The following is a 13,670-nucleotide window of genomic DNA, read 5'->3' as shown; positions in this document are numbered from 1 at the left end:
CTTCTGAAAATTTACTATTTATTCCTACCCTTTGTTTCCTGTCTTTTAACCAGTTCTCAATCCATGAAAGGACCTTCCCTCTTATCCCATGACAACGTAATTTACACAAGAGCCTTTGGTGAGGGACCTTGTTAGACTTACCGGTCTGTAATTGCCAGGATCACCTCTAGAGCCCTTTTTAAATATCGGTGTCATGTTAGCTATCTTCCAGTCATTCGGTACGGAAGCTGATTTAAAGGATAGGTTACAAACTACAGATAATAGTTCAGCAATTTCCCATTTGAGTTCTTTTAGAACCCTTGGATGAATGCCATCCGGTCCCGGTGATTTGTTAACATTACGTTTTTCTATTTATTCCAAAACTTCCTCTAATGACACTTCAATCCAGGACACCTCCTCAGATTAATCACCCACAAGGGATGGTGCAGATTTGGGAATCTCCCTAACATCCTCCCTAACAGCCATGAAGACTGAAGCAAAGAAATCATTTAATTTCTCCACAATGGATTTATTGTCCTTGATTGCTCCCTTTGTATCTCGATCGTCTAAGGGACCTACTGCTTTTTTAGCAGGCTTCCTGCTTCTAATGTACTTAAAAAACATTTTGCTATTTCTTTTTGCGTTTTTGGCTAGCTGTTCCTCAAAATCTTTTTTTGCTTTTCTTATTACATTTTTACACTTGATTTGACAGTGTTTATGTTCCTTTCTATTTATCTCACTAGGATTGGACTTCCACTTCTTGAAAGATGCCTTTTTGTCCCTCACTGCTTCTTTTACATGGTGGTTAAGCCACACTGACTCTTTTTTAGGTCTCTTAGTATGTCATAGCCAAATTAGCCCCCACCATACTGTATGTATAGTTGGGGTTATTTTTCCCGATGTGCATTACTTTACACTTATCCACATTAAATTTCATTTTCCATTTTGTTGCCCAATCACTCAGTTTGGTGAGATCTTTTTGGAGTCCCTCACAGTCTGCTTCTGACTTGACTATCCTAAACAGTTTAGTATCATCCGCAAACTTTACCACCTCACTGCTTACCCCTTTCTCCAGATCATTTATGAATAAGTTGAACAGGATTGGTCCCAGGGCTTACCCTTGGGGGACACCACTAGTTACCCCTCTCCACTGTGAAAATTTGCCATCTATTCCAACCCTTTGTTTCCAGTCTTTTAACCAGTTTTCAATCCATGAAAGGACCTTCTCTCTTATCCCATGGCAGTGTAATTTACACAAGAGCCTTTGGTGAGGGAACTTGTCACACCTCATTCCACGAGGTGTAACAGTTAACTGTCCCTAAAGACTTAGTTCGAGTTAACATTTGACTGCCGCGTGTAGCCGTGGGCAGTTAGTTCGGACTAAGGGGATTTAAAAATGGTGCCCGGACGGGAAGATGCAAATAAAGCCCGGGATATTTAAATCCTGGACTTCATTTGCAACTTCGAATGCCTACATTAGCCTCCCTAGTTCAAGCTAGGGGGCTAGTGTAGACATACTCCCAGTCTTTACCAAAGACAAAGTGACTTTAAAACCCCATCCCAAATTTCTCATGAAAATTATGACTTCATTTCATATCAATGAGCCAAATTCATTTACCTATCTTCTTCCTGACACTGCATGAAAACACACTCCAAATGTTGCACCACACTCTTGACATTCAATGAGCCATTGCCTTCTATCTTGACAGGACAAATCTCTGGAGAAAATCCATGAGGCTCTTTATCTTTATTCTGGAGAGTCCAAAGAGGAACCTGTATCTTCCCAGTGATTATCTAGTTGGATTTCCTCCTGCACCCAGGCCTGCTACACCATTCATAATAAGCAGCCACCGCCAACTATCACAACCCATTCCACCAGACCTATAGCAACAACCACATTCTTCCTCAACAGTGTTTTACTTATTGATATTTGCAGAGCAGCCACTTGGTCATCTGAGCACACTTTTGCCAGTCATTACACCATAAATCCTGGTCTGATCCTTACTACAGTGGTTGGACAGGTGGTACTCTCTACTCTGTCTAGAATATGGCTCCAAAGCCCACCTTCTCAAACCAGACACTGCTCTTCTGACATCTGAAGTTGAGCACCCACAGGGACAGCACTTGAAGAAGAAGTTGTTATTCATCTTGTGCAGTGACAATGGTTCTTCAAGATGTATGTCTCAGTGGGTGCTCCACTACCCTCCTGCCTCCCTTTCTTTGAAGCCCCCATATGGGTGTATCCATGATAGAGAAGGAACGGAGAAGCCGCACTGCACGCATATAGTCAACAGACACCAATGGCACAAGAGAACACATTGCACATGCATGGCACAGCAAGGTACTGCTAGGAAAAATCTCTGATCACCAGTGTGAGGACACATCAGCACCTGAAGTGAATCACCTCCAGGGACACACATCTTGAAGAACCATCATTACTGCACAAGGTGAGTAATTTCTTCCTCTTACACCAAAACTTGCAAATACGGGACTTTGGTGAGGAAGATCCAGGGACAGGGTCCTCAAACTGAGAAGACTATCTCTACTCTGATCAAAATGAAAGCTTGTGTCGGAGAACAATTACAGCTTCACTGAACTAGCATTGTCCTGTTTAATTGTGATGAGACTGAATGTAGAGCGTTTTCAGTGAGAGATATTTGACTGTGGTGTTCCAGAGTATGCATTTCATAGAATCATAGAATCATAGAATAATAGGACTGGAAGGGACCTCGAGAGGTCATCGAGTCCAGCCCCCCGCCCTCAAGGCAGGTTAACCTTTGTTAACCTTCAGGTGGTGCTTCGAGACTTACCCATTTTATACATTATAGAAGAGATAATCATAGAATCATAGAATAATAGGACTGGAAGGGACCTCAAGAGGTCATCGAGTCCAGCCCCCCACCCTCAAGGCAGGACCAAGCTCCACCTACACCATCCCTGACAGATGTCTATCTAACCTGTTCTTAAATATCTCCAGAGAGGGAGATTCCACCACCTCCCTTGGCAATTTATTCCAATATTTGACCACCCTGACAGTTAGGAATTTTTTCCTAATGTCCAATCTAAACCTCCCCTGCTGCACTTTAAGCCCATTACTCCTTGTCCTGTCCTCAGAAACCAAGAGGAACAAATTTTCTCCTTCCTCCTTGTGACACCCTTTTAGATATTTGAAAACCGCTATCATGTCCCCCCTTAATCTTCTTTTTTCCAAACTAAACAAGCCCAGTTCATGAAGCCTGGCTTCATAGGTCATGTTCTCTAGACCTTTAATCATTCTTGTCGCTCTTCTCTGTACCCTTTCCAATTTCTCCACATCTTTCTTGAAATGTGGCGCCCAGAACTGGACACAGTACTCCAGCTGAGGCCTAACTAGTGCAGAGTAGAGCGGCAGAATGACTTCACGAGTTTTGCTTACAACACACCTGTTGATACAACCTAGAATCATATTTGCTTTTTTTGCAACAGCACCACACTGTTGACTCATATTCAACTTGTGGTCCACTATGACCCCTAGATCCCTTTCCGCCATGCTCCTTCCTAGACAGTCGCTTCCCATCTTGTATGTATGGAACTGATTGTTCCTTCCTAAGTGGAGCACTTTGCATTTCTCTTTATTAAACCTCATCCTGTTTACCTCTGACCATTTCTCTAACTTGCTAAGGTCATTTTGAATTATGTCCCTATCCTCCAAAGAAGTCGCAACCCCACCCAGTTTGGTATCATCTGCAAACTTAATAAGCGTACTCTCTATCCCAATATCTACATCATTGATGAAGATATTGAACAGTACGGGTCCCAGAACAGACCCTTGAGGAACTCCACTTGTTATCCCTTTCCAGCAGGATTTAGAACCGTTAACAACAACTCTCTGACTACGGTTATCCAGCCAATTATGCACCCACCTTATCGTGGCCCTATCTAAGTTATATTTGCCTAGTTTATCAATAAGAATATCATGCGAGACCGTATCAAATGCCTTACTAAAGTCTAGGTATATGACATCCACCGCTTCTCCCTTATCCACAAGGCTCGTTATCCTATCAAAGAAAGCTATCAGATTAGTTTGGCATGACTTGTTCTTCACAAACCCATGCTGGCTATTCCCTATCACTTTATTACCTTCCAAGTGTTTGCATAGGATTTCCTTAATTACCTGCTCCATTATCTTCCCTGGGACAGACGTTAAACTGACCGGTCTATAGTTTCCTGGGTTGTTCTTATTCCCCTTTTTATAGATGGGCACAATATTTGCCCTTTTCCAGTCTTCTAGAATCTCCCCTGTCTGCCATGATTTTTCAAAGATCATAGCTAAAGGCTCAGATACCTCCTCTATCAGCTCCTTGAGTATCCTGGGATGCATTTCATCAGGACCTGGTGACTTGCTGACATCTAACTTTCCTAAGTGACTTTTAACTTGTTCTTTGTGTATCCTATCTTCTAAACCTACCCTCTCTCTGCTTGTATTCACTACGTTAGGCACACCTCCAGACTTCTCGGTAAAGACCGAAACAAAGAAGTCATTGAGCATCTCCACCATTTCCAAGTTTCCTGTTACTGCTTCTCCCTCCTCACTAAGCAGTGGGCCTACCTTGTCCTTGGTCTTCCTCTTGCTTTTAATGTATTTATAAAAAGTCTTCTTGTTTCCCTTTATGCCTGTAGCTAGTTTGATCTCATTTTGTGCCTTTGCCTTTCTAATCTTGCCCCTGCATTCCCGTGTTACTTGCCTATATTCATCCTTTGTTAGTTGTCCTAGTTTCCATTTTTTATATGACTCCTTTTTTATTTTGAGATCGTGCAAGATCTCCTTGTTAAGCCAAGCTGGTCTTTTGCCATATTTTCTATCTTTCCTACACAGCGGAATTGTTTGCTTTTGGGCCCTTAACAACGTCCCTTTGAAATACTTCCAACTCTCCTCAGTTGTTTTTCCCTTCAGTCTTACTTCCCATGGGACCTTACCTACAAGTTCTCTGAGCTTATCAAAATCTGCCTTCCTGAAATCCATTACCTCAATTGTGCTGGTCTCCCTTCTACCTTTCCTTAAGATCATGAACTCTGTTATTTCGTGATCACTGTCCCCTATACTGTCTTCCACTTTCAAGTTCTCAACTAGTTCCTCCCTATTTGTTAAAACCAAATCCAGAACAGCTTCTCCTCTGGTAGCTTTTTCAACCTTCTGAAACAGAAAGTTGTCTCCAATGCAGTCCAGAAACTTATTGGATAGCCTGTGCCTCGCTGTGTTAGTTTCCCAACATATGTCTGGATAGTTGAAGTCCCCCATCACCACCAAATCTTGGGCTTTGGATAGTTTTGTTAATTGTTTAAAAAAGGCCTCATCCACCTCTTCCACCTGGCTAGGTGGCCTGTAGTAGACTCCTAGCATGATATCACCCTCGTTTTTTACCCCTTTTAGCTTAACCCAGAGACTCTCTACACAGCTATCTCCTACATTCATCTCCACTTCAGTCCAAGTGTGTACATTTTTAATATACAAGGCAAGCCCTCCTCCCTTTTTTCCCTGTCTGTCCTTCCTGAGCAAGCTGTACCCTTCCATACCAACATTCCAATCATGCGTCCCATCCCACCAGGTTTCTGTAATACCAATGATATCATAGTTGTATTTATTGGTTAGCAATTCCAGTTCTTCCTGCTTATTACCCATACTTCTCGCATTTGTATATAGGCATCTAAGATACTGATTTGATCTTGCCTCCCTGTTGTGCCCTGACCCTCCTTTCTCCTTGCCATTATAGGCCGTAGTCCCCCCCATTTCCAACCCATCTCCCAGTCCCGCACATGCAGCATTTACCTGTGGGCTTTGCTCACCTGCCCCCAACAAACCTAGTTTAAAGCCCTCCTCACAAGGTTAGCCAGTCTGTGTCCAAACAAGGCCTTCCCGCTGTTGGAAAGGTGAACTCCATCTCCGCCAAGCAGTCCTTCCTGGAAGAGCACCCCGTGATCAAGGAAGCCGAATCCCTCCTGGCGACACCATCGTCGCAGCCAGGCATTCACCTCCAGGATGCACCTCTCTCTGCCCGGGCCCCTACCTTTGACAGGAAGCATAGAAGAGAATACCACCTGCGCTCTGAACTCCTTCACCCGTACTCCCAAAGCCCTGTAGTCACACTTGATCCGCTCAGTGTCACACCTGGCAGTATCATTTGTGCCCACGTGGATGAGAAGCATGGGGTAGTAGTCAGAGGGCCGGATAATCCTCAACAATGCCTCCGTAACATCTCGGATACGGGCCCCTGGCAGACAGCATACCTCTCGAGATGAGCTGTCAGGGCGACAGATGGGTGCCTCTGTTCCCCTCAGAAGAGAGTCTCCAACCACCACTACCCTACGTTTCCTCCTCGCAGTGGTGGCAGGAGACTGCTCAACCTTGGTGGTGCAAGGCCTGGTCTCCTCCACTGTGGGGGGTGACTCCTTGTCTCCTGCTGAAAGTAAAGTATAACGGTTATGTAACAACACAGTGGGAGGGTTAGGAGCAGGGGTGGAACACTGCCCGCTGCCGGAAGTAACCAGCTGCCAGTTCTCTCCCTGCACCACTGCCTCCTCCATAAGTGGCTGGTCAACAGTCCCACATCCTAGGACAGTGACCTCCGTGGACTCCACAGGAATACTGTCCAGGAATTCCTCATGGCTTCGAATGCTCCTCAGCCTGGCCACCTCCTCCTGTAGCTCTCCCACCTGCTGCCTGAGAGATTCCACCAGCAGGCACCTTTCACAACGGTTGTCTCCCCCAGCCTGGAGATCACTCAGTGGGAATTGCAAGCCACAAATACAGCAAGACCACACCAGGACCTGGGTAGAGGCATCCATGCTCAGGTTCTCTGTCTGGATACAGGCACAGGTGGAGGAGACAGGAGAAGTACTGGCACAAGCGCTACGGGTCTTCATCACCATCAGTCACTCCCTCTGCTCAACTCCCCTCTCTGCAGTCCCCTGTCCGCTTCGCTCCCCTGGTCGCACTGCTCTGGCTTTTTAAAGCCTGCTTGCCTAGGTCAGGCTGCCCCCTTCTGAGTCACACAGGGGAAGGCTGAGCCTGAGGCTAATCAGAGGCAATCAAGGGAACAATGGCAGGCTCTCAGTCCCAACTGCCACAGAAGCTGAAACTGAAACTGCTAGCACTCACCTGGAATCAGACTCTCAATTCACACTTCAAACTGTAAAATTCAAACAGTCAGGCACAGGCACACACTCACACCACAGCTTGTACTCTCACCGGGTAGCCTCTTCGGCGGTGGGGTCGCTTTGCTCTCCCTCTTCAACTCCCCTGTCTGCACTTGTTTGATACAACTTTGTATTTGGTTTTGGAAGAGTCTTTATTTTTGGACCATTAACTTTATTTTATATTGCTCTTATAAAGATTTTACATTTTCCCTGGATGGGAATTTTTGTAGTAAATTGTTTGACTTTGGCTACACCACTATGGCTACCCCTCTCAGATCTACTGACAAAGGGATCTTTGATGAAGTAGAGTTTCTTAGTTTTAAAGATGATGATGATGGTATCTCCAAAGCATTGGTTAAAGAAGATTTCCTGAATCACTAACACCACTCTCTACTGCTCTTTTTGATAGTCTGGTGCCTAAGCATAGAACCATCAGGTGATCTAACCTAGTAAGATCCGTTGGAATCTACAGTGTGAGTCAAGATATCACAGAACTATGCACCTTTACAAGTTGATCTGGGCTCATGACCCTCTCATCTGTTCAAGTAGGGCTGAAAATGTTATGGAAACAGTAATTTATAGGAGGAGGATTTTTCATGGTACAAGGATAGATAAATGTTTACCTCCTGTGGACTTCCGGTTAAGTTAGGTGCATGAAAATTTCCCTCCAAATGCATTTCAGTTCTGATTTCAGAATGCAGCAGAATTTGTCTCATTGTCATAAACAGTGCATAAGGCAAAATCCCTTTTATTTATTAAAAAAAGTCTAACAACATGAGTACAATCTTGGATCATCTTTATAGACCAATGTTCATATTTGTTAATTTTGTTGGTACTTTCCCTTGCATTTCATCATTCTTCTGTTACTCTGCATCGTTCATATCATCATCTCTGGAGATATTGTAGCAGTGAACTTTGCAGTAAGGGTGGACAGAAAGTAAACCCAAGAGCTAATAAAATAAGTTAAAAAAAGAAAAGCAAATGCAATCACTCTCTCACCTTGGAAATTTCTTTCTTAAGTTACTGCATTAATAAGATTAGCTTATTAGTTTTAAAACTGGGTAAATGTTAAATTCAGAAGTGAGATGAGAATAATTATTTAATTCCAAAGGCATAAATTGCTTTTACTGCTGTGTATTATCAGGATAAGCCTTTGCAATCTATCTCAGTATCCAAAATGGTAACTTTTGCTACATTGCTGACCTGTTGCTACATTAACTTTTGATTAGCTAATTTACATTATTTCAAAAACTAAATCTTTAAAATAAATTATTAACATTAAATGGCAAGTTAGCAAGATAAGAATGTGAAAAATCAAGTGTTTCCTTGTACATTACGTGGAAAAGATTTCTGGAAGCTTTTTGCTTTGAACATTAGGCTATTTTAAATTAAGCAAAAATAACTTAGTTGGTAAGCCAGAGAGTGAACTTCATTAGTGTTTGAGCAAGACTAGTGGAAAAACAGAACTAAAAAAAATCAGAGAATGGTGGATGTGGAGAATGAGCATGACACCAGAACATTTTGAAAGATTGTTCTTATGGATTGGGGGAAAAAAAGCCTTAAATCATGACAACATCTTGATGAAACTATTTTTACTGCCATTGAAATTAATAGGACATTATTAATTACTCAAAATGTTTAGTCTTATAATAAAACTTAAAAAACAACAATGGTCCTGTAGCACCATAGAGACTAACCAAAAATATATACAGTAAAACTCCATTGGTCCGGCATCCAATGCTCTGGGACTCCTGATGGTCCGGCACCATCAGGAACCCGGGAGTGCTGGGGCAGCTGGACAGCCTTCCCCCATTCAGCTGCTGCTGAAACTGACTAGCAGCTGAATCGGGGAAGCTGGGAGCAGAGCAGCTGGGTGCTGCCGGGTTGGTCTCTTAGTGCTGCCCCTCGGGGCTGCGGGACCAACCCGGCAGCACCCCAGCTGCTCTTGGGGACGCCTGGGGCAGAGCAGTCAGTTTCACCAGCAGGCTGACCAGAAGCGTCAGTTTCACCAGCAGGCTGAATCCAGACGCCTGGGGCAGAGCAGCTGGGGTGCTGCGGGGTTGGTCTCGTAGCGCCGCCCCTCGGCGCTGCGGGACCAACCCGGCAGGACCCCAGCTGCTCTGCCCCAGGGGTCCCCAAGTCAGCCGCTGCTGAAACAGATCAGCGGCTGATTCCAGGAAGCCCCGGGCAGAGCAGCTCTGCCTCGGGCTTCCTGGAATCAGCCGCTGATCTGTTTCAGCAGCGGCTGAATCGGGGACCCCTGGGGCAGAGCAGCTGGGGTCCTGCCGGGTTGGTCCTGCAGCGCCGTCCTTTGGCGCTGCAGGACCAACCCGACAGCACTCCAGCTGCTCGGCCCCAGGCGTCCCCAAGAGCAGCTGGGGTGCTGCCAGGTTGGTCCCGCAGCCCCGAGGTGCAGCGCTACGGAACCAACTGGGCAGTACCCCAGCTGCTCTGTCCCAGCCGTCCCCAAGAGCAGCTGGAGTGCTGCTGGGTTGGTGCCGTAACGCTGCCCCTCAGTGCTGCGGGACCAACCCGGCAGCACCCCAGCTGCTCTATTGCAGGCATCCCTGATTCAGCTGCTGCTGAAACTGACCAGCAGCGGCTGAATCAGGGACGCCTGGGGTAGAGCCAGGCTATCGGAAGGGGGGGGGCTATGAGGGGTCTGGGGTGGCATCCCCTCCCACCCCACTCCAGACTCCTCATAGCCCCCCCTTCTGATAGTCCGGCATATCTGATAATCCGGCACCCCCTGGGTCCTAAAAGTGCCGGATTATCGGAAGTTTACTGTAGATAGTATTGTGAGCTTTTGTGGTCACAACCCTTTTCGTCAGATGACAAGACATCTTATAGACTAACATGGCTATCCCTCTGAGATTTTTAGTCTTATAATAGTATAATTAATCATCTTTAATTTAAATACTTGCTAAATTTCTCTGTGTGGCATATTTTAGTGATATGAGGGTCGTTAAAGCTTTGGGATTGGGACACTGTCTAAAGTAATAGTTTTTCAATCGCTAGTTTAGGATTCCCCACCCAGAATGTTTGCAAATCAAGTTTGGATTCTTAGAATTTTCCAGTTTAATACATAAATACAATGTTCTAGCTAGTAGAGTTTTTTGCAGTATGAGCCATTGAACTTTTTTACAAGAAGTCATGCTGATATTTTTTCCAAAGGTTCAATTTAGTGTCCTCAGCAATTGAGCTAACACTTCATGCTTTTATTCTTCACAGATCTACAATGCAGTGAAAGAGGAAGAGGGGGCAGAAGATACTTATGAATATTGTCTCCATCCTCTGAGAGAGCTTCCAACAGTAGATGCAGATTACAGATGCAAAAATATTTCTTTCGTAAAACCATGTGTAGAAAGTGCTTGCTCTGAGTATCGTGCCACTTTACAAAGGACATCACTCTCTAACTTTGTCACTGGTGCTCTACTAGAAGCAACAACATCACTGGGAGCAAGAAGTGGTCTTATAAATATCTTTGGAGGGTCAGCTGGAAGAACAATGCTTAAAGGTAATAAAGGAAGATTTCATTGTTTTGAACCTTTACATAAATATATTAAGTACAGAAAAAATCTTCATTATTGTTGTTATAGAATGCTGCATTATGTACAATATTTTATAATCCCCTAAGTGGAACTGGAAGATATAGGAGAAAGTAGTATATGTTTTCAGAGGCTTTTCTGTACAATTCAGTGTGTGAAGAAGTGGCTGTCTGTTGGTAAGAAGGTAAAAAATACTTATCAAGTGACATATTGATATTTTCCTGATTTTTTAAAAAAATGTTAGTTTCTTTTTAGAAATGTTCCATTCACCATCCTGATAATCCATTGTTGGGTGGAAGACAAATGTTTCTTTTAACATTACATTACAGTATTTAGATAAGAGCATTGTTTTCCAAATTGTATGGACTCATTACTTTAGACAGATCTATACTATAAAAACTTTTAAAATTATCTTACACAGCACTATGCTGTAAGTTTATGTGGTTCACTATTTACTGTTTTTTCCCTATGCCCTCATATTTGTTGTATCTGAGCACCTCAGATACGTTAGTATATTTATTCTCCAGATATCCTATAAAAAAGAGAAGTGTGTTTCTCAACTGGGGAATTAATGCAATAGAAATTGTGACTTGTCCAGAGTCATGCCAGAGTCTGTGACAGAACTAGAAACAGAATCAAGCTTTCTGGGACCCAGATCAGAAGATCATCTTTTTTCTCTTTACAGGCTAATAATGATACAGTTCATTCCCAGAAGAGTTTACAATTCAAAAAGCCTCATTTCTGCAATCTGATCAGTGTGACTGGATCTTTGAGCCTTCATGGAGTCCCATTAAAGTTAATGAGACTATGCATGAGTACAGTTGTCTGCTCACACAAATCAGATGATAAATTAAAGCCTTAAAATGGAGGGGTGAGTAGATTATAACATTGGGTAGAATATGGCTAAGTGGGTGTCAGAAGTAAGAACTCAAAGTTTAGGTAACTATGTACAAGACTTGAAGGATTCGTTTATTATTACAATCGAAGAAGTTTGCTTATATACCTCCCTTCCTTTTGAGGTGGGACTTGTAGGAGAAAAGGGAGAAGTTATAGTGGGACAGAAAGGAGGCTCCATGTATAAGCAAAAGGAAGGCATGAAGCTGAGTGCAAAAGAAGAAAATTTAAAGCAGTGATTAGGTGAATAGATTGGAATGGGATAAGAGGAAGAACTGGAGAGTGTAAGTTTAATCATAGTACAGCAGTAGCGGTAACATAAATAAGACTAGAAAATGTTTATAAAAACAGAATTATATACATTTATTTAAAAGTTTCTGGAAAACTGGTTGCCAATGTTTTATACATCTAAATGTGGGTATGTCTACACTACCACCCTAGTTTGAAGTAGGGTGGTTAATGTAGGCAACCGAAGTTGCAAATGAAGCCCAGGATTTGAATTTCCGGGCTTCATTTGCATCTTGCTGGGCGCCGCCATTTTTAAAGCCCCTCTAGTTCGGACTCCGTGCCCGCGGCTACACGTGGCACGGAGTAGGTAGTTCGGATTAGGCTTCCTATTCCGAACTACCGTTACTCCTCGTAGGACGAGGTGTACCGGTAGTTCGGAATAGGAAGCCTAATCCGAACTACCTACTCCATGCCGCGTGTAGCTGCGGGCACGGAGTCCGAACTAGCGGGACTTTAAAAATGGCAGCTCCCGGTAAGATGCAAATGAAGCCCGGGAAATTCAAATCCCGGGCTTCATTTGTAACTTCGGTTGCCTACATTAACCACCCTAGTTCGAACTAGGGTGGTAGTGTAGACATAGCCTTAGGGATGTAAAATCCCCGTTAATCAGTTAACTTTGTGGGTGAAAGTAACTTAAATTTCTTACAGGTACAGTACTGTCACAACCTGCCCCCCTCGGGGTGGGGGGGAAGGGAGAGAAGATTGCAATACAATAGTACCTGTAAGACATTTAAGTGTGGTGTGGTGTGCAGGAGATTCATGGCAGAGGGGTGCAGTGGATGGGGGCTGGGGGTGTGGGAAGAGGTGCAGGAGATAGGGTTGGGGACATAGTGGGTTTAGGAGTCAGAGTTGGGGTGTGTGAGGGGCTCAGGGCAGGGAGTTGGAGAGTGGAGAAAGAATTGCAGTCAGTTGGGGTGTATGAGGTGCTCAGGGTAAGGGGTTGCTGTGTGAAGGAGGAGGTGCAGAAGTCAGTTGGGGTGTGGGGGAGTGCAGGAGGCAGAGGGTTAGGGTGTGGGGGATGCCAGGTTAACTTACCTGGTCCAGAGTTGGCCACTAACATCAACCCTTGCCACGTCAGATGGGGAGCAGACCATGGGCCCATCCTAGTGCTGAGGCCAGAACTGGGCTGCTGCAACTGCGGGTGGACAGGGGCCAATTCTGTCCCCCCCAATCCCAGGAGTGAGGCCAGAGCTGGGCTGCCACCAGCCCCTACTGCGGCAGACAGGGGTTAGAGCTAGGAAGCTGCAAACATGGACTGGCTGGACAGGAGCCAATTCCATACCCTACTCTCCAGCAGGAGTGAGGCTGAGACCGGGCTGCCGCAGCAGGAGTGGGACCATCTCCAGCCCTTCCTGTGGCAGGCTCGGGCCAGGGCCATAGGCACAGCCTGGCTGGACAGGGGCAAGCCAATTCCACACCTCACTCCCCTGGCAGGGCCAGGTGCTGTGACCAGATAGGAGCTGCTGCCAGCTCTCCCCAGTAGCCCGGCTGGGAGTGTGCACTCTTCCCCTACACCATGCCCCCAGCCAGCCCCTCTAAATTGCCTGCCTGCCTCTGCAGAGCAGCATGCCCCAGACAGCTCTTGCCAGAGCGCAACTTGCTCTTAATACATCTGCACACTGGGGCATACCAACTTACTTTCACCTCTGTTTAACTGGTTAAACATTAGGTTGACCTAATGTTTAACCTGTTAACATATTAAAGCAGGATCAGGGCTGGGGACTGCTCCAGCTTGGCTAGGGCAGCACCAAGCCATGGAGTTCCCACCCCCAGCCCCACTGTGGGACT

The 13,670-nt window shown here is 45.0% G+C and overlaps 1 protein-coding gene across 5 annotated transcripts in view; it reads left to right on the top strand.

Annotated features, from left to right (window-relative positions):
• The window catches only part of PLCE1 (phospholipase C epsilon 1), a 379,433-nt gene that overhangs the window by 171,816 nt on the left and 193,947 nt on the right, over positions 1 to 13,670 (top strand). For all 5 annotated transcript variants that reach the window (XM_089780165.1, XM_089780164.1, XM_089780162.1 and 2 more), the window contains exon 3: positions 10,384 to 10,669. In XM_089780165.1, coding sequence (XP_089636291.1) covers positions 10,384 to 10,669 — 286 coding nt within the window. The remainder of the gene's footprint in view (positions 1 to 10,383; positions 10,670 to 13,670) is intronic.

The sequence above is a fragment of the Pelodiscus sinensis genome, chromosome 8, assembly GCF_052426305.1.
Source record: "Pelodiscus sinensis isolate ZL-2025 chromosome 8, ASM5242630v1, whole genome shotgun sequence".
Classification (NCBI taxonomy): Eukaryota; Metazoa; Chordata; order Testudines; family Trionychidae; genus Pelodiscus; species Pelodiscus sinensis.
This window is presented reverse-complemented; position numbering and strand designations above follow the sequence as displayed.